This window comes from Zonotrichia albicollis, chromosome Z (assembly GCF_047830755.1).
Source record: "Zonotrichia albicollis isolate bZonAlb1 chromosome Z, bZonAlb1.hap1, whole genome shotgun sequence".
Taxonomy (NCBI): domain Eukaryota; kingdom Metazoa; phylum Chordata; class Aves; order Passeriformes; family Passerellidae; genus Zonotrichia; species Zonotrichia albicollis.
Window position 1 is genome coordinate 71,879,884 of NC_133860.1, and position 23,593 is coordinate 71,903,476.

General features: G+C 38.3%; 1 protein-coding gene across 5 annotated transcripts in view; it reads right to left on the reverse strand.

Moving 5' to 3' along the window:
• Positions 1 to 2,241: 2,241 nt before the first annotated feature.
• Positions 2,242 to 23,593, reverse strand: part of GRAMD2B (GRAM domain containing 2B) — a 42,332-nt gene continuing 20,980 nt past the window's right edge. Inside the window, exons 2-15 of one of the 5 annotated variants that reach the window (XM_074532220.1) lie at positions 19,484 to 19,606; positions 17,357 to 17,438; positions 16,980 to 17,046; positions 15,939 to 16,042; positions 12,431 to 12,526; positions 11,674 to 11,745; positions 11,477 to 11,557; positions 10,733 to 10,844; positions 8,976 to 9,098; positions 8,700 to 8,787; positions 8,097 to 8,198; positions 6,523 to 6,616; positions 5,712 to 5,873; positions 2,242 to 3,490 (exon numbers count right to left, since the gene is read on the reverse strand). In XM_074532220.1, coding sequence (XP_074388321.1) covers positions 5,730 to 5,873; positions 6,523 to 6,616; positions 8,097 to 8,198; positions 8,700 to 8,787; positions 8,976 to 9,098; positions 10,733 to 10,844; positions 11,477 to 11,557; positions 11,674 to 11,745; positions 12,431 to 12,526; positions 15,939 to 16,042; positions 16,980 to 17,046; positions 17,357 to 17,438; positions 19,484 to 19,606 — 1,288 coding nt within the window. In that variant the 3' untranslated portion in view covers positions 2,242 to 3,490; positions 5,712 to 5,729. Of the gene's footprint in view, positions 3,497 to 5,711; positions 5,874 to 6,522; positions 6,617 to 8,096; positions 8,199 to 8,699; positions 8,788 to 8,975; positions 9,099 to 10,732; positions 10,845 to 11,476; positions 11,558 to 11,673; positions 11,746 to 12,430; positions 12,527 to 15,938; positions 16,043 to 16,979; positions 17,047 to 17,356; positions 17,439 to 19,483; positions 19,607 to 23,593 lie in introns of all 5 variants that reach the window. The other 4 variants (XM_074532219.1, XM_074532222.1, XM_074532223.1 and 1 more) reach the window with 4 other exon arrangements.

Consider the following 23,593-nt stretch of genomic DNA (forward strand, 5'->3'; position numbering starts at 1 on the left):
TTTGGGAATAACACCTCACTTGCAATAGCCTGAACCAGCTGAGCAATAGCCTGCAAAGGCTATATATATCAGCAACCTGGATATTTCTTTATCATTTGTCAACTGAATATGAGGTGGAAACATGGAAATGAAAGTGCAGATGTAGCAGGAAGCAGAAAGCATTACCACACACCTGTACAAAGGTTCACATGCAAGAAATTAGTAATATTAAATTCAGACATACTCAGACAAAAACACAGGCAAAACTGTTTGTCTTTCCTGCAAATGCTAATGGGACCTACTACTGTTGAGAGGGGAGGCTTTCAGCTGATCATAGAGTGCCAGCTGCATCCTTCACACCAACAGAACCATAAACTTCATTCCTTGATACCTTGACAGAAAACTAACTCAACAACCCCTCAATCCAAATAGCCATTACAAATCCTCATTATGTTTTTCACTAACCAACTAGAGAAAACACAAGTGATGTGTCCCTCTTGCCTTCCACCTTCAACTCAAAGCATCTTCCCAGAACCTGGCACTAGCACTCACTAGTCCTGCACGGCTGGTAGAACTCAGCTGTTTTTCTTGTTTGTTTGTCTTCTTTTTTTTTTGTCTGTTTGTCTTCTTGTTTTCAGCCTCTGTGCTGTCAAGGTCAAAAGGTAGACAAAGCTGGAGAAACAAACACACAAGAAATTTTAAAATCGTCTTTTAAAAGCAGATTTCTATGCAGTCTATGCAGCAAATTATGAATGATTGTTACTAAGAGAATGTGTTAAGAATTTTGTCTGCAGTTTTGACTTCCCTAAAGTCACATCTTTCCCATCTACTCCTGCAACTTTGCACTTTTGCCAAAAGGCAAAACCCCTCCTCACTGCCTTTGTATGCACTGCCTACCACAGATACTGGAATAAGTCTCCTTGCTCCTTAACAGGCTCCCAGCCTTGGGGGAAGCAGCTTTTCCTTGCTTATCCCTGCTGCTAGTACTTCCCTCCCCAACACCGGGGCAAACCCCCTCCGTCCCAAGCCTAAAAGCCTAAATCACAGGATTTAAATCACTCCACTCCCTCCTAAGCTTTCTCCATGCAGGGCCTTGCAGGGCTCCCTGGGGTGCCTGAACACTGCATGCTGCCCCCCCCGCCCTGGTGCCCCACGAGTGTGACATCCTGAGCCCTCCTCCTGCTCCCTCTAGGGAAAGGGGGAGTGAGGGCAGCACAGGGGGCAGGCAGGGGTCACACAGAACTGTGCCACTGCGCTCATGTGGCTGCTGTGACTCAATTGTCACAATCCAATCCTCACTCTGCAGCACAGCTCGCTTTCCTGCGTTAGAAGGACGCTGTTTCACCTTTGTGCAGACTCGCCTCCCCCGGCATGCTGCTGCTGCAGGCTAAAGGGCACACACCCACCTCTGATTGCTGATTCCATACAGTAATTATTGTGTTCCATATGGCTAATGATAAGGCCTTAGCCTGCCTGGTTCACTTAAGGCACCTATCAAATATTATCTCTCTCCCTGTTCTCCTGTAGAAAAGCACAGACTTGACAATGTAAGGTAAGTAAAAGGCTAACTCAGTTCAGCTGCTGGAAAAAACCAAGTCTTCTTGTAGTTCCTTTGATAAAAGTGACTCATGGCATCAATTTTTCAACCACAGACTTCTGATACAGAATTAAAAAGAGGGAAGAAGAGAAGGTAGAGGACGAGGTGAGAGTCCAAAACATTACATAAGCTGTGCAACGGTAGTGGAAAGTAGGGGGAAAAATGGAAAAAACCCAAACTTTTTTCAACATTTTTCTTGCGAAGCTGAGTTTTCCAATAAAGTCACAATAGCTGAGGAAGCAAAAGCAGGTATTTCAATAGGGAGAACAGTCAAAACTCAATAATTTCTTACATACTGTACTCATGTGGAATCTTGAGCCAGGCAGGCATGTTAGAGCCCTCAGAGCCCTCAAACCTGCCTCGGCATTCTGACACCCATCCAATATCCTCCAAGGAGGAAACTTGAGAAACCTGAGGAACTTGAGAAAACTATTAACATGTCCCCAAAACTCTGGGGGCCGAATTTGCTCTTACTGTTGTCATTGAGATCCAGAAAGAAGTCACACACAGTGGAATCAGAGGAAGGACTGAAGCAGGATGCAGTTCCTAACCCCTTGTGCTGAGTGCTGGGTTTTGTATAAACTGTACCACGAGATTTAAGCCTCATGAACATCACATTTGACTAAAACTGATGGATGGACTTGGGTTCATCCAAATTATAGTACTGAGTCACTGGTTTTAAAAAAGTTTATTTAAACAAAGTAGGTACATTTCACAGAAATGGTTATAAAATGCATAGCATATTATAAACAATACTGTTACTTCACAGATAGTAGTTATTATCCTAAATATTGCTTTTTAAAAACTAATGAGCCTGCTTGGTGAATCAGAAAGCTAAAAATCCCCATCTTAGGCACTCTGGAAAAAACCAGTATGTGATACAATGAAGCAGGTGTCCATTTTTTCATTCACTCTACTGATTGTTTGTATTGCTGCACCATTAATTTGCCTGTTCTCATTACGTGGAAATATCCAGTCCCTGGAGTCACATGCCAAGACCAGATTTCCATTTATTGGACTACAAATTGCACTTGCTCAGCCAACCAAAACCCCATGAACTCCAAGGAAAGCTGACTGAGGATCTTCACACTGATTAACTTAAAGGACAGACACCACATGAGTGGACAGAAAACAAGCAGTTTTTCCAAGTTATGCAGGTGTGTCACACCCATATTGCTATTCATAAACAACTTGATTGCAAATTGGCAAGTCCATACAGATTTCAGGCTTGACTTCAATGGAACCTAAATGCCCAGTAGAAACAGACCTTACCTTCAGTGGTGATACAGTGTCACAAAAAGCGGACTTGAGCCTTTTTACAGCGCTGGAGAACTGAGCAGACCTCAAACATTCATACCCAAACACAGAGGCATCTGTTTTCGTCAGGGTGCAGAGAAGTAAGTAAAAATGAAGAGCACAGCACCAATCCATAATCATAGCTAAAACAGATACCTGCTCATTCACACAACACTTCAGTACATGAATCATGACTGACATTCTTCATGTATATACTTGTATGACAATAGGCATAAAGTAAATGTTGAGGTAAAAGGATATGCACGAGGTTTTGCACTGGTGAAAGCAACTCTAAAATCACGCAAGCTATAAAATCCATTAATTCACACACAACAGAGAAAGAAAAATCCCCACATTTTTAAAATATAGATACATCTAGACCAAACCGTATGTTTGCAAAATATATAGATACATGCTGAAGAATCAACTGACTTTTTTGCATTATGACATGAGCTTTGCAGTAGTTTAAGCTTGGCTTGGACTGAAAATAAAGAAGCTTGAACTCTGGCCAGCAGAGCTCCTTTGGAACAGTTTGTCAAGACAGAAGAATGAGGTCTGAAGCAGTCCAAGAACACTGATGTTTCATTCACCATCTTCAAGTAGTTTTTGTAAGTTGCTCTGTATCTTAGAAAAAAAGAGGGAAAGAGTTGTGAGGCAAGAAGTGTTACACTGCATGTTAAATTAAAAAAAAAAATATCAAGACATACTCTTCAATATATTCTGTCTGCATGTTAATTCTGTCACACCTTTTCATACCTCTGGTATTCCTGTTAAATGCTTCGCTTATTGTAAGTGTAATAAAAGTGCATCAAATGTAACACCTAGACAATCAACCAGCAAGTTTCATATAATGAATATCCTCTGAAATTTTCTCCTATAGATTGTCTCCACCATTAGTCATAAGACAGAAATAAATATCAGAGCTAGAAAGCAATGGGACAAGAAAATGAATTATTTTCACCTTGATCAAAATCCAGTAAAAGCCTCAAACTTCCAAGTCATAGCTCTATGGCTAAATGGATAATTCAAATAGTTTTTTAACAGCTTCAGCCATGATACATGCACAGTAAAGTACAGTCTTGTAACCATTAGCAGACAAGTCCCATTTACCAGATTCAGTGAACTGATTGTGGACTATCTTCCTTTAGCTGCAATGAAAGTATTGTCAGCCAGTTGCATCCTCCAGAATAATTTGAACAGATCTATTTTTACACAGCCTATTTACCCACTTTTCATCTCCTTGTCCTTAAAAGCAGAGGACGGAATAGAGTGGGTCACATCCCCAGACACACACATTCTCAGTATCTCAGTATCTTAGTAACTCGCTGGCACTGGTAACAGATTTAGTCACAACTACTTTCAGGCTTTAATTTGAGGAGCCACTGTACTTCCTGTTCAAAGATACCACTTTTCAGTCCTACATCATGATTTCCATCCCAGATGCACACCTTTCTCAAGAAGGATGTTTTGAGGAAAGGGAAACACTATGAAGCACCTAATTTTATGAGAGTTGCTTAACATGTAAACAGGAATTTCCTTTTAGCTTGGTAAGTTAGTGTTAGTGTAAGGGAATGAGTAATATTAGGCCACATTTTCCCTCCCACAATTTAATGCTTTATCCTTTGACAGACACGCTGCATTTTAACAAACTGCAAAATGCAATTAAAAGCCAAGTTAGCAGAATTCTGCTAGACAATGGCAGCTCCTTGACTCCAAGTATGAAGCAGAACTTGTAAAAATCACAAGGTCGCACAGAAAAAATCATTGCTACATATTCGTGCACTAACCAATTTTTAACTGCAGAGTAATTTTTAGTTTTTAATCTAGATAATCTCAGTGCTCCAGTTTACAGTGCTGTGGTCACAGGGAAAGTAAGGGAAGAGATGACAAGTTATACTAGAACATGTATGCTACCATTGCTGCTGCAGCCACTTTTCACTAAGGCATATGAAACTGGTAAACAACTGCAGCAACTTTGCTCAGAGAACAAAAAGCTGTCAGATTTCTAACCACTGCTCATCTAGATTAGAACAGGATGTGGCAATATGCAGCTACAGGCAATTCTGATTTAGCTTGTATGCAGAGCACCTCATCACCCTGAATATCTGGCAGATAAAGGTAAGTCTTTAAGGCTCCAATCCTGTAGACATGAAATAAAGAAAGCAAGACACTAAACAAAAAATGCACACCACTTAAGACTCTAGTTCAGGACAGAAGGTCACTTCTCTGGGAACAGCTGAATGACCGAACCATCCAGCTGTCCATTACTGTCTCCAAGCAGAGACTATATAAGGGAGTGGGACAGTGCCTAGCCTTGTTGCAGAGGGCTGGCTGGCTTCCCACTGAAATGAGGTCTCCTATGCACCAACTTGCCAGCCTGTCCCAGACAACCAGAAAGCAGTAACCTCTTAAATGACCTAATTTGGCAGAAGACTGTATCTGGTAACCATCTGGTTGCCAGAGCATTTTTCCTTTGTATTCACGCTGTTATTGTCCAGAAAATACAGAGGGGTTAAGCCAGCATTACTCTATATTTCTATAGCCAAGAGAGTGACGATGTGGGGGAAAAAACTCATTTTTGGCACTATTTCTAAAACCTATGCCATACATGTAAACAGTGATATTTTATATTCTTAGCTTTATGCTATTTGAAAAAATTGGTTTGGGGGAAAAAAGGCATTGAAAGACTTTGGCACAGACTCAGTTTTAGAAACAGAGGCAAAAATATCCCGTGTGATTTAAGCACGAAGGAATTCAAGTAACTTTTGGTTTTGTTCCACTAGTGCTTTTGTCATGTTCTGCCTGCATATGTGTACCCAACACGCAGCATTTCACCCACCTGTACTGGGTGCATTTGTCAAGGTTTGGGGGCAGGTGGGGCAAGGTCTGCAGGGGCAGCAGCAGTGTGCCAGGGCCAGGGGCTGCCCTGTGCTGGGCACAACCATTCCAACAGCATCCAGCAGACCCACGCCAGGGCACAGCCACGAGAGCAGTGGAGTCTCTGATAAAGTGTTTTAGAAAGGGGAAAAACACCAAATAAGGAAATAAGGTCTGCACACCCACTTGTTTTGCATAGACTTCCAATTTAAGTCACCAAATATGTTTAGTTTTCCAATTAGAAAATGGTAAAAAGCAAGAGTCAGGTACAGGGAACTGCACAACAGGTGCAGCAGCATTGCTGTTACTGGAATAAAACAAGCAGATCTCAGCCACTCTGTGTGAAGAAGTTGACTGCATATGTAAGCAAGCACCACTTTTCTTAAACAAAACTCCAAAAAAGCCCCAAACAGAAAAATTAATCAAATACCAATAAAGGTTGATTTAAAAATCCTTAGCCCTGATAGACTAAAAAAAAAAAAAAGAAAAAACCAGTTGAGATCACTACATAATGCAATAATCACCCTGAAGTGTCTGCCTCAGGGACACCTGGCCTGGTAATAAGCTTCGGTTCAAGGCAAAGCTTTTACACATACCAATGTTTATATTAGGGTTAATTTATAGTCTGAAAACTAGTCCTTTGTCCAGGAAAACATGCCACCTTTTGGTATCAAATTTGGGGTAACTCAACACTTTTCAAGATACAAGATCATAGAAATACAGCAAGAACCTGATGGGTCTATCAGCATTTGCATTATATCATACAATGTTACCTTTTCCAATTTTCTAAGATTAGCAGTTAACTCATCACAAAGGGCATCAGCATTAATTTGCAGGTGAGATCCCAAATCTTGGTGCACTTGATGCCTGTCAAATAGAATGAAAAAGTTAAGTGTGACAGACTCAAAAAATGAGGAAAACAGAACTGGACACAGATGTAGATGGCAGCAGTGCCAAAATTGTAAACTGTACTAGTTTTCAGAAATCTCATTCTCCAAAAGTCTGGATAGAACTCTTTTGAGCTATCTCCCCTCAAGAGTTCTGTAAGTTCCACATCCTGTGACTTGGAGGAAATTGGAAAGCCCAAGCCCTTGACACTTCAGAAGTGCACATTAGATCTTCCTTCCTGTATCTTGTACTGTTTGGGATCAGAGCAACAAAATCAGGACTGCCTTACGTTAGTGTTTCTGAAGAGGGATAGAGTATCCTGCTAAAAAAAATATGCCAGAAGTGAGAAAAAAGGCTTTTGACATTGCTTAACATGTGGGACAGGTTTACCCCACTTCTTGGATTATAAAATGGTAAAATGTAAATGCAAGGCTGCATAGATAGAGCATAATTTCCTTCTATCCCTTTTTTAATGAAGAACCTGGCTCTGTCTTCTGACACATGTATACAAATCCACAGATGACAGCTGAGACCAGTTGGATCATAAACAGCACAGTCATTGTTTGATATGACCACAAGTGCAATGTCAGAGTGACCTGTTTTGTCATGGATGGGTAATCAAAGAAAGCTGAATTTAAAAGCACACTTATGTAAGAGCTTGCTAAATTTGAACCAATTTATAAACAGTTCCACCATGCCTGAGTCAGCCCTTTCTTGAATTTTATTTTTCCCTTCTCTTTTCCACATGGTGCTTTTCCAGCAGCCATCATTTCCACTCATGTTGCATGTGGCTGCAGGTTTTGCACTGAGTTTATAAATGACTTTCAAAGCCATATTTTTCAGAGCAGCTCAGGGAAAAAAATCTGTTATAAGAAGGGGAGAAAAGTTCATGCAAAATCAATAAACTGATTAGTATTCTCAGCAGTATCCAATTTAACTTCCAAAGACAAGAGCAGGGAGCCCATACAGCTTATAGAGGCAAACTATTCTGGAAAAAAACCACATACCTCTGCACTGCTGCTCCATTTAATGTTTGCATATTCCCATTTATGCAACATGGAGACAAAAAAAAAAATTCAAGAAAACTGCAGGGGCAGATGACAGCCATGACTTCAGCTACAGAAAGGAACTATTTATGTAACTATGGTCCCTTTCCCTATTTCCTCTTCAAATACACAGACACCTATCCCTTGGTGTGTTTGGATTTTGCTTTGGTTTGTTTTTCTATTGTGGGGTTTTTTATTTCAGAAAGACAGGATATCAGTTTCTAAATGGTATATAGACAACACAAAGCTTTATACAAGCAAAACACATGTATTAGCTCAAAGAGCATAAAGTATGTTTCTAATATACTAATCAAATGACACTAAGACTGAAGACAGAAGTTACACCTTTTTCATGGAATCACTGCTCTGGAAAAAGATTTAAATCCCCAATATTTTTCCAGAGTTTATCTTACTCCTTAATATGTGAATCAAAGGCTGTCATGGACATAAGGCGTTCCTCCAGGACACTGATTTTATATCTCATGTAGAAGGTAGAAAGTATTAAAACACAAACACTGTAAGAGAGAAAAATAAAGTGTATCAGTTAAGGAAACTTTAGCAGCACCTGACAAATTCGTTGTTAAAAGCCATTTAAATTATTACTTGAACATGTTCAATAATAAAGGTATTGTTCTTAGAAACATCTCAGGAATAGCATCAATGGCATTCAGACAGTTATGAAAATCTCAAACCTGAGTATGTGTTTGCTAAATGACATGCAAAAGGAACCTCTGCAAGTACCTAAACACTTTTAAAATTTTCTGAATCGAAAGACTCTTTGCTTTTAAAAGTAAATGGCCAGTTAAGTATAAGCCTGATGCAGCAGGCTTTTATAGATATATGTACATGTATGTACGTATGTATATACACATTTCTGGGAAGTATAAAAGCCACAATTCCCAATAATTTCCTTTTCTCAAGTAAAGCTTAGATTATATCAATCATGCTTACATTATATCAATCCTGTAAACATAAGAAAATCCTAGTTTTTGACAATCTTGTTATTGCTAACTTACAGAATTGCATAAAATACAAGTACATGGTTCAGAGATAAGAGCTTCTGGGACTTCACTTTGTGGAGGAACCTGAAGGCTTCAGAGTGGCCTGCAAGGGAAAGAACCAAGTCTTACTTTGAGCAGAGCAGACCACAGAATATAAACAGTGTTTTGAAGAATGCAACAGATAATGTAGAGGGAGAAGCAAGAAAGAGCTCTTGCATGTTATGTGAACTGATGTACTTTGCAAACTTATCTCAAGTTATTCCAGCTGCAGATCTGTCCTTGAATTCTTACCATTTCGAGGACTGTTTCGGGCTTTTCCATCAGGACCACGTTTACTATGTGCATCTGAACGAACAGACTTGGCCTCAGGCTTGGAAACTTTCAAATGAGTCTCCGTTTCAACAACGTGATAATCTGTCAAAAGAAAGAATGTTAATAGAGGTGAAATTGCTGATAGCTTATTTTGGTCAAGAAATAGAGAAAGAGGAAAATTTTAAAAGGTGCATTTCTGTACTTTTGGGTAAAAAGTAGAAGTTGGTTTAGTATCCTTGAAACAGTTTATGTACTAGTTCCACATCAACACAAAATAAAAAGAAGCATTTGGGTTGAAAGAAGATAATATAAATGTATGTTGCATTTCTATTCCAGATCTTTTAAAAGGTAGCAACCCATGAAAATCTTGAAAGCTACCATTGAATTTCCAGGCAGAGGACTATAGTCACAAAAGTAATCTCTCAAAAGGCCTGAATTTGCTAGAGTAATGATTCCAAATTACTTTAATAGCAACACCAAATGAGGATAGTGCATTGTTACTTTAAAAAGGACATTAAAACTTCCTGTCTGGACTGTCTTTAAAAATGCCAGTGGTATCTTGAAAGAAATGGAACAGAAAAATCTAATCACGCTCAGTTCTATGCTCTACCTGTTTACCTGGACTTGCTCTAATGATGCACAAAAAACAACCATGAGTGACAGACGTGCTACCTTTCACCCCTACTTTGAACTCCTTTTCCTAGGATGGTTCTTTGCTTGGATATTGGTTTTCATTTGTGGAAAAAGAAATGGCTTGAAGTAGTTACTAGCCATCAGGAAGTAAGGCAGCAAGTTAAAAAATTATTTAGAAGCACTCTGTGGCATGTGATGATGCCACAATTTAATGAACAGCACCACACAATTAAATACAGATGCACTGAAAATGTAAAATACCAATGAAAGCAAATAACTCCAAATTATTTGGCTGAACAAAAACACAGAGCAAAAAGGAGTTAATACAAAATGACATGACAGAGAACTGCTAAAAAAATGACAGTATCTTTCAGCAGTTTCTTATACAAATTACAGTCAAGATGGAAACCAGAGTACTAACAGCATAACAACATATTAATATCTTAATATATATTAATTGTATAAGAGAATACTCTAGGTTTTCACAACAACATTCCGCATGAGCTACACAAAACAAGTACTGCTGTACTCATGAAGTTATGAAGTATGAGTTATGAAGAACAGCTGCTAGTTAGGTGAAGAGACAAGAGATTACAAAGAGTGTGGAAAAGAAAGAACAACTTTGGATGGTATCTTCAAATATCTTAATAGCAGCAAAGAATAAAATGAGTGTTTAAAAAACCCCACCAAAAATGCCAAAAATAACCTTGGTGGCCAAAAGTGACCATAGTACAAACTGTTATTTGTATAGATCAGAAGTTGCACTGTGACTTGAACTACTTTAAAATGGGTTTTGATTGTTTGTTTTTCTTTCGTGTTTTAAAGCATGAAGGGCTCCTATATTCTATCTCTGCTCACATGGCTAAGCAACTGGAACAAGCAGCAACAATTTAGATCTACTGATGACAAAGTCATTGCCTGAGTCTGGATTGCAGAGGGCCATAATAACAGAAATGCAGATACTGGGGCCTTGAGGGAGATCTGAAAATGCACATAATTCTCCACGACCAAACAAATCTAGATTCCACATCAGAAGGGGATACAGAAGCAAAACTGAGAGCTAGTCCATTCTCCTTCTCTTGGAGCTCCATGATCCCACTCACCTTGGAAGCACTCCAGCTCTGGTGTCTGTGAGCCTGTGCTGCTGGACTCTTCCATCTCTTGTCTTCGCTGCTGCACTATTCCATCCAGATCAGAATAATCTTCAGTGAAATCCTGATAGGTAGAACAAATCACAAAAAGGCTTATCCCTATTCTAAATCAAAACAATCTAATTTCCTCTAGAATCTGAACCAAAGATCCAAACTTGAGAACTGTTTAACCAGGAACAATCTCTGACATCAACATGTTGAGATCAAACTAAAAAATAAGCTCCATAAGAGCACCAGAACTCAAGCTTCATCTCCTGCCTTGTCTCTAAGAAAGACTGTTAAGTTAGACAAGCTTTGAAGTTTAGGGCAAGTCCATAGACTTAAGACTCTGGTTATCACATGCAGCTTCAGAGTTCTTGCAGATAAGTAATTGTTTTACAGAGGAAGGTTTGCTACTAGAAACACTGCAAAAACTGTCCATGACAGACTTTATGTCAGTACAGTGAAATCTGACTGCTAGACAGAGATATGGAGAACATACAGACCTTGAATAAATCCAAAGTGTACGCATGTATATAAACTGCACGTCACAGATAATTATGGTAATTAGTCCAACTGTTTTCCAGCTTAAAGACTCATGAAAATTTTAGAAACAGATGTCATGATTTTCTGCAGTTTGCTTTCTTATACTATTATAAATAGTACTTGCAATGAAAGATGCCACGCCACAAAAGAACAAACTTCTAAGCCATTTACCAGGGGCAGAGTTCTAGGGCGATCAGCCCTGAAGCTGTTTTCTGCAGAAGAGGGATTTGGACTGTTGCCCATGCTTGTATCCTGAAAAAAAGTAGCACTGTCAACAAGCAACACAAGCAGAAAGTACCATTTCACAGCAAGATAGCAGGAATAATGAACACAAACTACATACCATCTTCACTGCCACTACTACTTACGTCAAGATGTGTACAGATAGATTTTAATAGCTTGTAGGTGGTATCCCTGGAGAGTAGTGAGACAAACATGTACTGCAAAATAAAAGTTCCAAGACTGTTTGCAAAAGACATACAGTTTTCCTCTTATCTAAATAAAACTTGACAGGCGATTTTGCTGGTGATCAAGTAACAAAGTATGGCAGCAAAAACCTGTGGTCCTTTCTAAGCCTTCGACTTGATGTTTATCACAAAACACAGAACAGGCATATAAAAGTTACCATGTTCTGCTGCGGGAACAAGAGCATAATCCAGATCTGTTCTTTCTTTTAAAATGCTTTTCATGCTATGTTTTACCTAACCCTTAAAAAAACTCCAAACAAACAAAACCCCAAACTTGCTTTTATGTACTGTCTCCTGCACCCACAGAATATTTGTGCAATGAAAATGCATTGTTTCTGAAGCTGCTCATAGGATAATCATATTTTCTACTGATTGATGCAAGTACAATTCCTGAATACCACTGTAAGCAACAGGTTTTTGTGTGTCTAAAGTACGACTGGTTAGGTAAGAGATACAAGTAAATGGAAGAACACTGACAGAGCTGCTAACAAAGAAGGTAACCCTCTCTGCATGCACTTCCTGACTCAGCTTTTCCAGTTCCTTTGGTGCTATGAGCTCTTGGAAAACAGGGAATGAATGATTACAGAGACCATGTGGCAAACAGACATTCTATTCTTTATTTTCTCACTGAAATACCTTGTCCTCTACCAGTACTTACCCTATCTGTCACTGTTGCTATGATCAGAGCATTTGGCACAAGAAGGGCAGTTTTGGTTTTCTTCAGAAGTGTCACTGACAGCACAGGTATGCTAATCTGAAACAAGTTAAATGTAGTGTTGGAATCCCAATACTCACATACAAATCTGCATCACACTCTCTCCTGAGGAGCCAGCCCAGCCACTGGGATAAGCCAGACCTTCAACACTCACCATTTAAAGATGTCTCCACTGCCCTTCTGATTACTACTATTTCATGTAAAATAAGAAATAGTAATTATCTGAAATTACACCTAACTACTTTTACTTCTCCTTTTATAAAATGCTAATCCAGGCATTTGCTTGTGTCTTTCTTTCCTGATCCCTTCGGCCTCTCACAAGACTATGGGCTTAGTGCACTGCAGATCTGCAAAATGAACCAATCTTAAAGCTATGCTTCTTTGTTTAGAAACCAAATATTTCAGAACATATCAGAGAAGAAAAGCTTGTTGAATAATGAGCATAAAAGTCTTCTTACCACTTACAGATCTGCAACAAGCCGGTGAGTAAACAGCTTGTCCTTCAGCAAGGTTGAAAGACCCAATATTGATACACCTGCTGACTTCAACTGATTCCTGTGTGTGCCAAGGAGGCAGTCTACATTTACACTGAAAAGTTCCCAATTTTCTTTCCTCCCTTATGTTTACATCCAACACCATTAGAGTAACGTCTGCTAAGTTTCAGAGTGTTTCGCTTCAGATATTCTGCATGGGTTCTTCCTGTAAATCCCAATTTACAATGGTAAAAAATCTGTTTGAAGACAGTGGGTTGAAAAGCCTAGAGATTTAGTGAGTCAGGTAGATATAATAATCCTGGATATGTATATAATATAACAACACCCATGATTAAGAAACAGATCCTGTTAAAAATATTTTTGGCACAGGCTCTCAGATCTACCTGAGAAATTTGGAAGCAAGGTTAAAAGTGTTCATAATTTGTTCAGTTTGCAATCACAGCACTGATTTAAAATATGCCATGGGAGGAGAATGGATTTACTCTGTGCAGTTTGTTGTTAACTTTTGTTCAGAATAGTAACACAAAATCATGAAATGAAAAATTGTACCAGGTAAAAGAAAAATCTTTGCAAGTAACAGTTTGGTTGCAAGACTGCCAAATACTGCTTGAACACAAATCCTGCTACAAGAAAGCAGCTTACAATTTTTCTAGTTGGTTCAGTTCACAATTCACCTTAAAGAACTTTAAATCAGAGATGTAAACGGCATTCTACTGTGTGTAGCTTAGATGGACATAATCACTGTAATCAAAACTAATGTGTGCATTCAGCACTTGCTTATTGCACTGCTCCCACAGCATTACATTGGAAGGGTGGAATCACTGTTTGATCACAAATACTTTTATCTGGAACAGTAATTGTTTCAGAATAAAAGATTTACCTGCAGGCAACATTGAAAGTAATTTTAAAGGGTAAAACAATGTCTAAATCCAAGAAAGACTCAAGGCCAACATATACAGCCAAATGAGTGCTACCTGGAAAAAAAGTTTTTCAATGCCTATTCAATCCTGCAGAAGCAATCTTTTACTTTTGAATATATACACTGTTTTTACTACATACTCAAAACTCCTGAATTGCATAGCTGCTCCTTGCATGAAAGCTTTCAGAAAAAAACCCCAAACCTGCAGGTAGAACTCCTATCAAAAATTAACTGGAATGTGTAGATCTGCTGTTTCTCACAATAAAACACTTTATCCCTAACCTTATATGGTTTTACAAGTTTTAATCAACAGAAGCTTTGTGTCCTGAAAACTTTGTCAGTGTATCTGACTGCAAAGAATGTTCCTCTTCCTGTCCAGCTTGATTTCCTCCTTCCTTTCCCACGACATAATTTTTTAATGTATCCCTGATTCTTAAGCTTTTTTCTTGATGGTATTCCTAAAAGCAGAATGAAGCTGTAAATAAATGATAAGGACTATCTCCTTCACTCTTAATTTTCCCCACAATATTTTCTGAAATTAAGACCCAAAACTGAGTAATTTGAAAAATTGCTATAATTACATTTCCAGTGTTTATTCCACCCTATCTTGTAAAATGTTTTCACTCTTCAGCATATGTGTAAGCATGTATATATTCCTGAATTTAAAACCTTGTTAACAAATAATTTCCTAGTACTACATCATCATCATCATTCTGCATATTTTACCAGTTTTTCTACTCAATAAAGTTCTACCACATTCTTGTATACTTTTAGCTTAGTTGGCACTACAAAGCTGTTCCAGTTTGAAGTAGCTGTAATTGTTCACAGTGAACCAAAGACTGCTAGTAGAGCAGCTTAAATGTTAAGAAATTGCAAAGACAGCTGTTACTAATATTGAATGACAGTAGTGAACCAGTTGTTTTTTATTTTGTGTCATACAACTTTCACTAACATACACACCATCCACATTAATGTACTGTCTATGACTAGTAGAATCCATTAACTAGAAATCAACAATAGTCCTGGGCCAAGAGGTGGTAGACAATAACTCATAAGATCACTATGGACAATGTGCTGTCAATAATATTAAACAATCTTTAAACCTTTTATACTTTATAAAAAGCCCTTTAACAACAGATGGTACACCATCAAAACAGTTGACCCCAGAGAAATGAGATAATCTCAACCCCTAATCAACCCCTAGATCACTGGATCTAACCAGAAGCTTTGTTCAAGGATACACCTGAAAGGAAGAAGCCAAAGAAATCCTTGAAGCATTTTGATCTGTTTCCCCACATGCAGTGAAAACTAAAGCAGTTTATGTAAACAAAGTGCACTCCAAAAGCTCCAAATGAACGGACCCAAGTCTTTGATTTTTCTGTATGCACATCATTCACCTCAGGGGTACTAAGCTTTAGGTGGATCACCAAGAAAGACTAATTTATGATCTTCCCAACAGTTCACATATCAGTTCTGATCTGCACACTGGGCTCACAAATAAAAACCTTGCCAATTTGTTTTTCTTTTATCCTGTTCTTTGTTTATGCAAAACAGGACTGCTAGAAGAATCCTTCAGAGAGCTTTGCTACTCAAGTCAGAAACCAGTTTTAATTCTTACTTTCTAAATCCCTTAATATGCTTAATCCTTCTCTCCAAAGCCCCAGCTACAGCCTTGAGGGCCTTAATTTTTCAGCCTTCTGTCCTCCAGCTCCTCCTCCTCTTTTATGTAGTTAACCCAAGAGAAACATTTTTGCAAATTCTGTTACATGGTTTTGACAATGCCCTCACTGCTGCTTGTCAGATCCTTTCCTCTCATCTGTTTCTTTCGGACATGAAGTCCATAAACAAAAGATTCAATCTCTAATAATAATAGTGTTCAGTTTTAGACTGCATTTCAAACATCACTTATAAATAGTGATTGTATTCAATAAAACTTGGAAGTATTACTATCCTAGCCTCGCACAGTAATTTGAACTTGTGGTGATGAACAAGTTTTTAAGAATAGCATTACTGTTCTATATATAAACATTTTACTAACCTTAGTGTCTTTACCAAAGACCTTGGAATGGAAGCAAATCCAGTTTTCAGAAAGGAATAACTTTCCTTGGTACAGAATTTCTTTCTGCAGAGCACATGTAAAGCCTGAAACAAATAGAATTCTATAATCTTGAATATAAATGTAAATCACAACCCAAGCCAAGTCAATCTGGTTTTTTTTTGTTTTTTTTTTTTCTTTTTACAAAGCTATGATATGTTTAGGTTTATGCCTTTTGATTAACATTGTCAAACCTTAAAATTTTCAGTAAGTTTAACTAATACTGACAAGTTCAGATGATGTCACAGGCCTAAATTTAGACTCAAAGCATTTGAAGGACAACAACCGAAATGAATAAAATGAATGGCAACATGCAAGTAGTCTCCAAAGGTCAAAAATCTTTTCTGAGAGAATGTGACCTATCTTCCTATGAACTTTTTACTAACTTGTAGGTAACTGTATTACTAAAATGTGAAGAATTTTAATGAAAGGTTTTGTCTTTAAACTTCCAGCTCCACAGCTGTTGTCTAAAATGGATGTCCAACAAAGATACAACACATGTAAAGTAATACTGCTTTTACTTCACAGACATTGAGCAAACCATTTCTTGCTCATGAACCACCTTCCCTGCACTCCTTTCAAGAAACATTTGCTATACATGTCTGTGTATAATTCTCTTCTTTTAAAAACTACATCATTAAAACATCATCAACAGCAAAAACTCAAGCTAATCACTTGATCAATGCTGTCTCAAGTAAAGTCTTTATTAAGAAAGATTGAGTACCAAAAAATACTGCATTAGATTAGGTTACTCTCCAGGAATGGCAAAGTGGGCTACAATTTCCAAACAGACCAAACATGTAGAGATTTAAGTTTTCCAAGACTATAATAAAATGCCCATTGCATGTGAATCAAGGCCCTCTAGCTCTAAGTAAGTGGAATTGAAAGTTTTTAAAATCTAGGTAGCTTCTCTTGTACATCACCACATTGCTTGGGTAACAACATTATCTAGAATCCACAGACAACAACAACAACAATACTTACTTTGTTTCAGTGGCTCATCAATGGGAACATCTAGAAACAGCTTATGAAAGTGTGCATTTGCCTTCAGCTAAAAAACAAAAAGCCCGACAACAAAACCACACACACTTCATTAGACAGTCTGACAACCAAATGACCTGCTTCATTTCCTGTCCTCCACACACCTTCCCATTCTGCCCACTTGTTTTACAAGAAATCGTTTTTGTTTTCTATGTGGTTATTAATACTATATTGTGCTTTATCCAGACTCAAATACACTGATGACAAAGGAACCTGTGTCCTTATACCATGACCTATAGCGTTGCTAAACAAAAGCCCTTTCATAGTAGTTGAGTTTACTTTTACTCTATATAGGCAAACAAATAGAGTCTCTGTCTTACCTGATTTGAGGCACGTTTTTTCCTTTCAATCTTGGAGTCACTCTTGCTTGTCAGGACTGGACTATCTGTGGTGCTCTTGGTCCTGAAGATTTAAAGCATTTGATGTAAGCCTGGCCCCAGTTCATTGGTCTTGGTAAGTTACCAAGAGGATGTGCTTTTCCACGGAAAATAATAATCCTTTAGATAACTTATCTCAATCATCAAGGATTATGCAGAGATAAAGAGGAGTGTATCTTTTCTTAAACTGCTGACTATGACAGTCTGATGAAGGTCTCAATTTTATTTAGAAGAGGTATTCTAAATAACCGACTATCTGGTAAGGAAATACAGAAAGTTCAAAACATTTTTCCAGCTTAATGAATTATCACATTGCTTAGCTTCACCTTCGTTTCTGGACAACATATGAAATACTAATACTAAGCAAGCACACTCCTTACTAATTCAAGATAAAATGATAAAAAGCTTAGTAGTTGAGGTGGAAGCCAGCACACAGAAAGCTATGACCTTGTAACACAAGCTACGAGCTCATTTGAAAAGTGCAACAAAGAATAGGTGCACAAGTCAGAGGATGGCTATGAACGGTGTAGTGTAGCATAATGCAATGAAATCATTAAGATAACCAGCAACCCTACAGGAAATGAAATGGAATTCTGAGTGCCAGCTGTACAGGTAGCTGTACTTGTACAGCTCCAGCTATTTATACTGGGAATCCAGACAAAACCTCAAACAACTTTAAAAAAACCGAGTACAGATCAAGTTCTCTGTGGATGGCTGGGAAAATCAGTTTTGCTGTTTTATACAGGAGGAATTAATGGCATGGATTCTTCAGGAAAACAAACAGAGAAGGGGACATCTGTTTCACAAATCAGAAAGAGGAGAGCACTCTCTGAAAGCACTCTCTCTGAGATCTATATAGCACAGAATAAATGCATATTAACATACTATAAAAATCAGGTAGGTCTTTTTCAGGGGTCCTCAGGATGCAAACTGAACAGCAGAAGAAAAAACACATCACATGACTCATACTGAATGAACTGAAAAATATGTTGTGCTAAAGATATAGTAGGGAAATAAAGGTGCTACAAAAGTTTCCATTACTGCACCACATGAGTGAGAGGAAGAAAAACCTTAAGTGCTATGGAGACACAGTAGGAAAGAGATTTTACAGCAATCTGACTTACACACTGACTTAGCAGAGAAACCAGCTGCATATTTCAGGCAGTCCTCATAGAAGAAAACTCAAAAATATGTGAGTACATGTATTTGTGTGCTTATATAAAGTACAGGTCAAACTGTACTTTATATAAGCACACAAATACATGTACTCACATACATGTATTTGTGAAACAAATTGTGAACCTGACAAAAATCTTATATTTAGCCTTCACCAGAAGTACTCAATTATAGCATATGAGAGGTAAGACTGCAATGTCTGGAGGGAAAAAAAAGTGATATCATATTCCTTCAAATACCTTTTCCTCAAAGATACTTAAGGAAATTAAATTATGTTTTTTTAAAATATTTGCCTAGTGACCAAAACAAAAGTGACCACTGACTTTTGCACTGACTGTTCAGTTGACAAAGTGAAAGGGATGCAAAGGTTGAAGCCATCCACGTGAGATTTTAGCTTTTAAAGCACTTAAAATGCATTTCAGTTCTCCAACAAAAGAAGAATGAATATCTTTGTGGAGACATTAGAAAATTTGATGCAACATATGGCACAGACTCCAAAATTAAAACTTATGTCATAGTTTTACCATGGACAATCAATATTCCAGCATGAATGTGTTCTGGAAACAGGCCAGGACTAAAACTGCAGCTCTGTTTGACTGCCTGTCAAATTGATTACGAAAGGAATGTAACTAGCAGTGGCACCAAACAGTGCAATATATTTTTTCCTAGAACAGGGGAACTAAGCCAGCTCAGAGTCTAAATTCTATTGCTTGCTATGGGTAATACAGCAACTAAGGAAGGTGCCTGGATTCCAATTCACGTGCATAGCATATCCTAGGGCAAATTAACCCTAGGATATCTGATAAATATTGCTACCCAGTATAGCTTTTGAAGTGGGTTGCAGCGATTTTAATTATCTTACTAGAAGAAAACTGACAGTATTTCTGGCATTACCTGTCAAGATCAACTTTTTTCCGTTCATCAAAATACTCCATTTCACTGGTAGGGGTCTGAAGTGACACAGTGGGTGATTTTCCAGCCTTTCTTTTTTCATCAGTTCCATTTTCTCCATCTGAACTGTAGGGGAAAAATAAATAAAAAAATAAACAAAGAACCCAAGAAATAAAAGGACTTACAGTAATGTTGAATGCCACTGCAACATGTTGACAATACAGCATATATTAAAGAACACAATTTTTCTTTATAATTGTAACTTATATTTCTTTTGATATCCTGAAAAAATCTGTATCTACTGACAAAACAGTACTATACACCTGAGCTCCAGTACTGGAATTTCAGCAATGAAAAACAGAAAACTGAAAGACTGCCACGGATACTTCAGTGCTCATAAAATTTGTAGCTCTAGCTTCTGTTCTGAAGAGAATGTCTCATTTAGAAAAAATGCATTCCATATTCAGTACTCAGACTCAAATGACTAATGGAAATGAATTTGATTGGCAAACCATGAGAAAAACATCTTGCATGGCAGCACATGGTGCTTAGCAGATTATTTGTGGCTCAATATTGCAAGAGGAAAATGGGTCCTATTTTGCCTCTCACTTCCCATCTTCTGTGTGAGTCCACATGCAGGATCTTTGCAATAAAGGTCTCTCTCCAAGTACAAAAAGCATTGGTTTTATTTTAAAAAGCAGCACTGCCACCACAGTGCACTGTTTTTTCACAGCACATGCCGCTGCTTCAGAAATGTGTGTTGTGGACCCAGAGTCTGAAGGCTAAGCTATGTACCATTAGAGCCTTCCCCTGGCTTCCCTTTTCATAACTTTCCAACAAGAAGACAACCCAGAAAACTTGGAGAAAAAGACCTGTTATTAATAACAGGTTTGAAGAATGATGATATTCTGAAATGACATGACAAATACATACACACACTTGCCTGCAGAAACCTGAAGCTTCACAAAAACTACAGAATGCTCTTAGGATTAAAGAGGAAAGCCAAAGGATGTCACCCACTAATGTAATACCTGGCCTGAATGCTTCCATTTACAGAAGCTTTCCATTATAATATTTAATTTCTGCTATTTTACAGCATTTCTACTATTTTACAGCAAGACTAGAGAGTGGCACTGTCTTTACTATGAACAGTTTTTTTTTCTTACCAAGGCAAAAGTTTTGTTAACAGAAGTTCTCAAACTAATTTAATCTTCTTTTAGGAAGGGCACAAAAAGATCTTTTGCTTTTATTACATTCTGATGAGTAAGATCAGAAGATATACCTCACTTTAATTGAGGTCTAATGAGGTGTTACCCTATCTCATAGATAAACTAGAACTTATGTCACAGGACAAATGCTGGATTCTCAAGGCATCTCATATTCACATACAGCAGTTATTTCCATATGTAAGCCTTCCTCAGCACCCTTAGCACTCCCCACCGCAGGGGCACTGAATTCCTACTCCCAAAGTCTCACGTTATTACTGTGATTTTCAATTCTTTCAATTATACACAAAGCTGATAAGGAAAAAAAACTATTATTTTCTCATAACTTCACTCTTGGATCAGCTCTCCCTTGACCACACATCATCAGCTTTTATTTTCAGTCGACATAAATGACAACTAAATAGGCAATTCATGAGATTCAAGTGGAACCCAATCTGCCTGAAAAAATTGAATAAGCAGCTTTATGCTGTTTGAGATTTTAAACAGACAGACAAATGGACTACCTACTCAAAGTTCTCCCTGCAAGCATAGGGGAGTTTGTATTCCAAATGTCTGCAAATCCTGAAAATGTCTTATTCACAGTCTTGCTGTATTTCTATTACCCAGATCCTTGAGCTCCAAGAGTGGCCAGAGAGTACCAGAAATGAGTAAGGGATAAGGAACTGGGTGAGGCAAAACTGCCAGCTTCAAAAAAAGCAGCTTAGCATGGAAACTCCCAAATGAACAGAACTACGTAACACAGCATTGTTTTTAAGATTAGTTGCTTGAGCCTGAAGCCTGACTGGTGTCCATCATGTCCATCATGGCCTTGGTCAGCCTGCTATTCTCACATGGCAATGCTACCAGCTGATCAAGGATGACAGTCTCAGGCCTCTATAGTACAAATATCTTTTAAAAAAATCTATAACACAGGTTCTACCACTCACTTATATCTGTCAGCATGGTGAGATGCTTTGCTGCTGCTTTTTTTACTTACAATTCATACTCCCTTTTCCTCATCCATTCTTTCTATCTTCTCTACTAACTTCCACTACTCCTGAATCTCTAGCATCTGAACCCATTCCACCCAGCTGCTTTCTGTTGGCAGAGAGCTCAGGCATCCCAATATGCTAATCCTGCTGACAGCTGTGTGTGGTAATGCTGAGCTAACTTCACCTCTCCAGGATACTTCCAGAGAACAGCAGCACAGCTGCGAGGAGACTCGCCCATGTAACACATGGCACTGACAGTAGCAATTTAGGGTGTTTTCCTACTAGCTGATACAGTTTCATCATGTCTATCCTTCGCCCAATGTCCTTATGCCTCCTTCATATAATGAAAAGCTACAGATGATTTGTCCTTTTATTTCTGATAATTACAGCTCCACACAGCAGGTGCTTTGAAGAACCTTCCCTTCCCTTCCCTTCCCTTCCCTTCCCTTCCCTTCCCTTCCCTTCCCTTCCCTTCCCTTCCCTTCCCTTCCCTTCCCTTCCCTTCCCTTCCCTTCCCTTCCCTTCCCTTCCCTTCCCTTCCCTTCCCTTCCCTTCCCTTCCCTTCCCTTCCCTTCCCTTCCCTTCCCTTCCCTTCCCTTCCCACAAGGAAATTAAAGCACTCTTCACATTTTCATGAGTGAGTCAGTACTCATAAATGCTTTGTAAAAAGAGCACAAAAGTCAGGAACAAACAACAACAACAAATTAGATTAAGAGCACTTAGAATCACTGTAGTGATTCTCACTACAACTGTTTGGAGTAGATCCACATAAAAAAAGAGCCTGGATTTGCAAACGTCAGGGCAAAGCAGAGTAACTTTGTGACATTGTGACCATTGAAATGGAAAAAAACCCCACAAACCCAAACCTCATATATTTGGTACTACCATCAAGCCTATTAAAACAATAGCTAAAAGAAAAGAAGTTGTCTCTAGTTTCCAAATAAAGAACAGTTGTCATAGGGATTATTTTCAAAGCCAAGACCTGCATTTACAGTGCAATCACACATTGCATCTAAGCTACTTAACATAAACATTAGTTGTGTTTAAGGGAAAGTGCTATGAAATACATAAACCAAGGCAGTGGATTAAGTCCCATTCTAATGTAGTTCAGAAACACATTAGTCATCAATAAATTTTAAAAGCTAGAGGAACTTCACCTCTTCTGATCTGAATGGTTTATGGGAAAATGAAAGTTTGTGGCAGGCCTATGTCAAGTTCCTTGTATTGCATAAAATTCTTTGAACTTCAAAGTTTCTTGTTTGGCATTAACCTTCATCGGGACCTGAAAAATTCAGACTCCCTGTGTAAGTTACCACATTGCTGCGCCACATTAATGGGAATTTTTCAAGAGAAAAAAGATTAAATACATTAATCTCAAATAACAACTTCTCTTCTATTCCCCTCAAGTACAGTTTGAGTAAGAAGCATCGAACAAAAATAATGAGAGAGAGAAGTGGTAATAGGCCAGAGTTTGGAACGTGAACCTCAAGGAACAACTGCTGTCTTTGACAACCCCAGTACTGAACCAGACACAAACACTTCTCAGGCATACACAAGAGAGACCAAAATTTCAGAACTATATGGTGGCTACTGTCTTCAATTCCCTGCAACCACACAAATCCTTCTACAAAGCTTCCTCAGGACACACATGCTACTTGATCTGCCTGGTAACTGCTCTAGAAGTTCAGAAACCACAGTAAGTTGGACACACCAGTCTGCCAGTCCACAAATTGCAGATCAGTTATGTAGGAATAAAAAAGACTTGTTGAATAATCTAAGATGTTAGATCTTCATTTGTTTGCAAAACTGGAGTCAAAGCATATTTCCCAAGGGTTTAACGTGATTCAGCACTGGTGCAACATTCCTTCTGGGAATGGAGCATACATATTAGATCACCATGTTACCTTAGAAGCCTT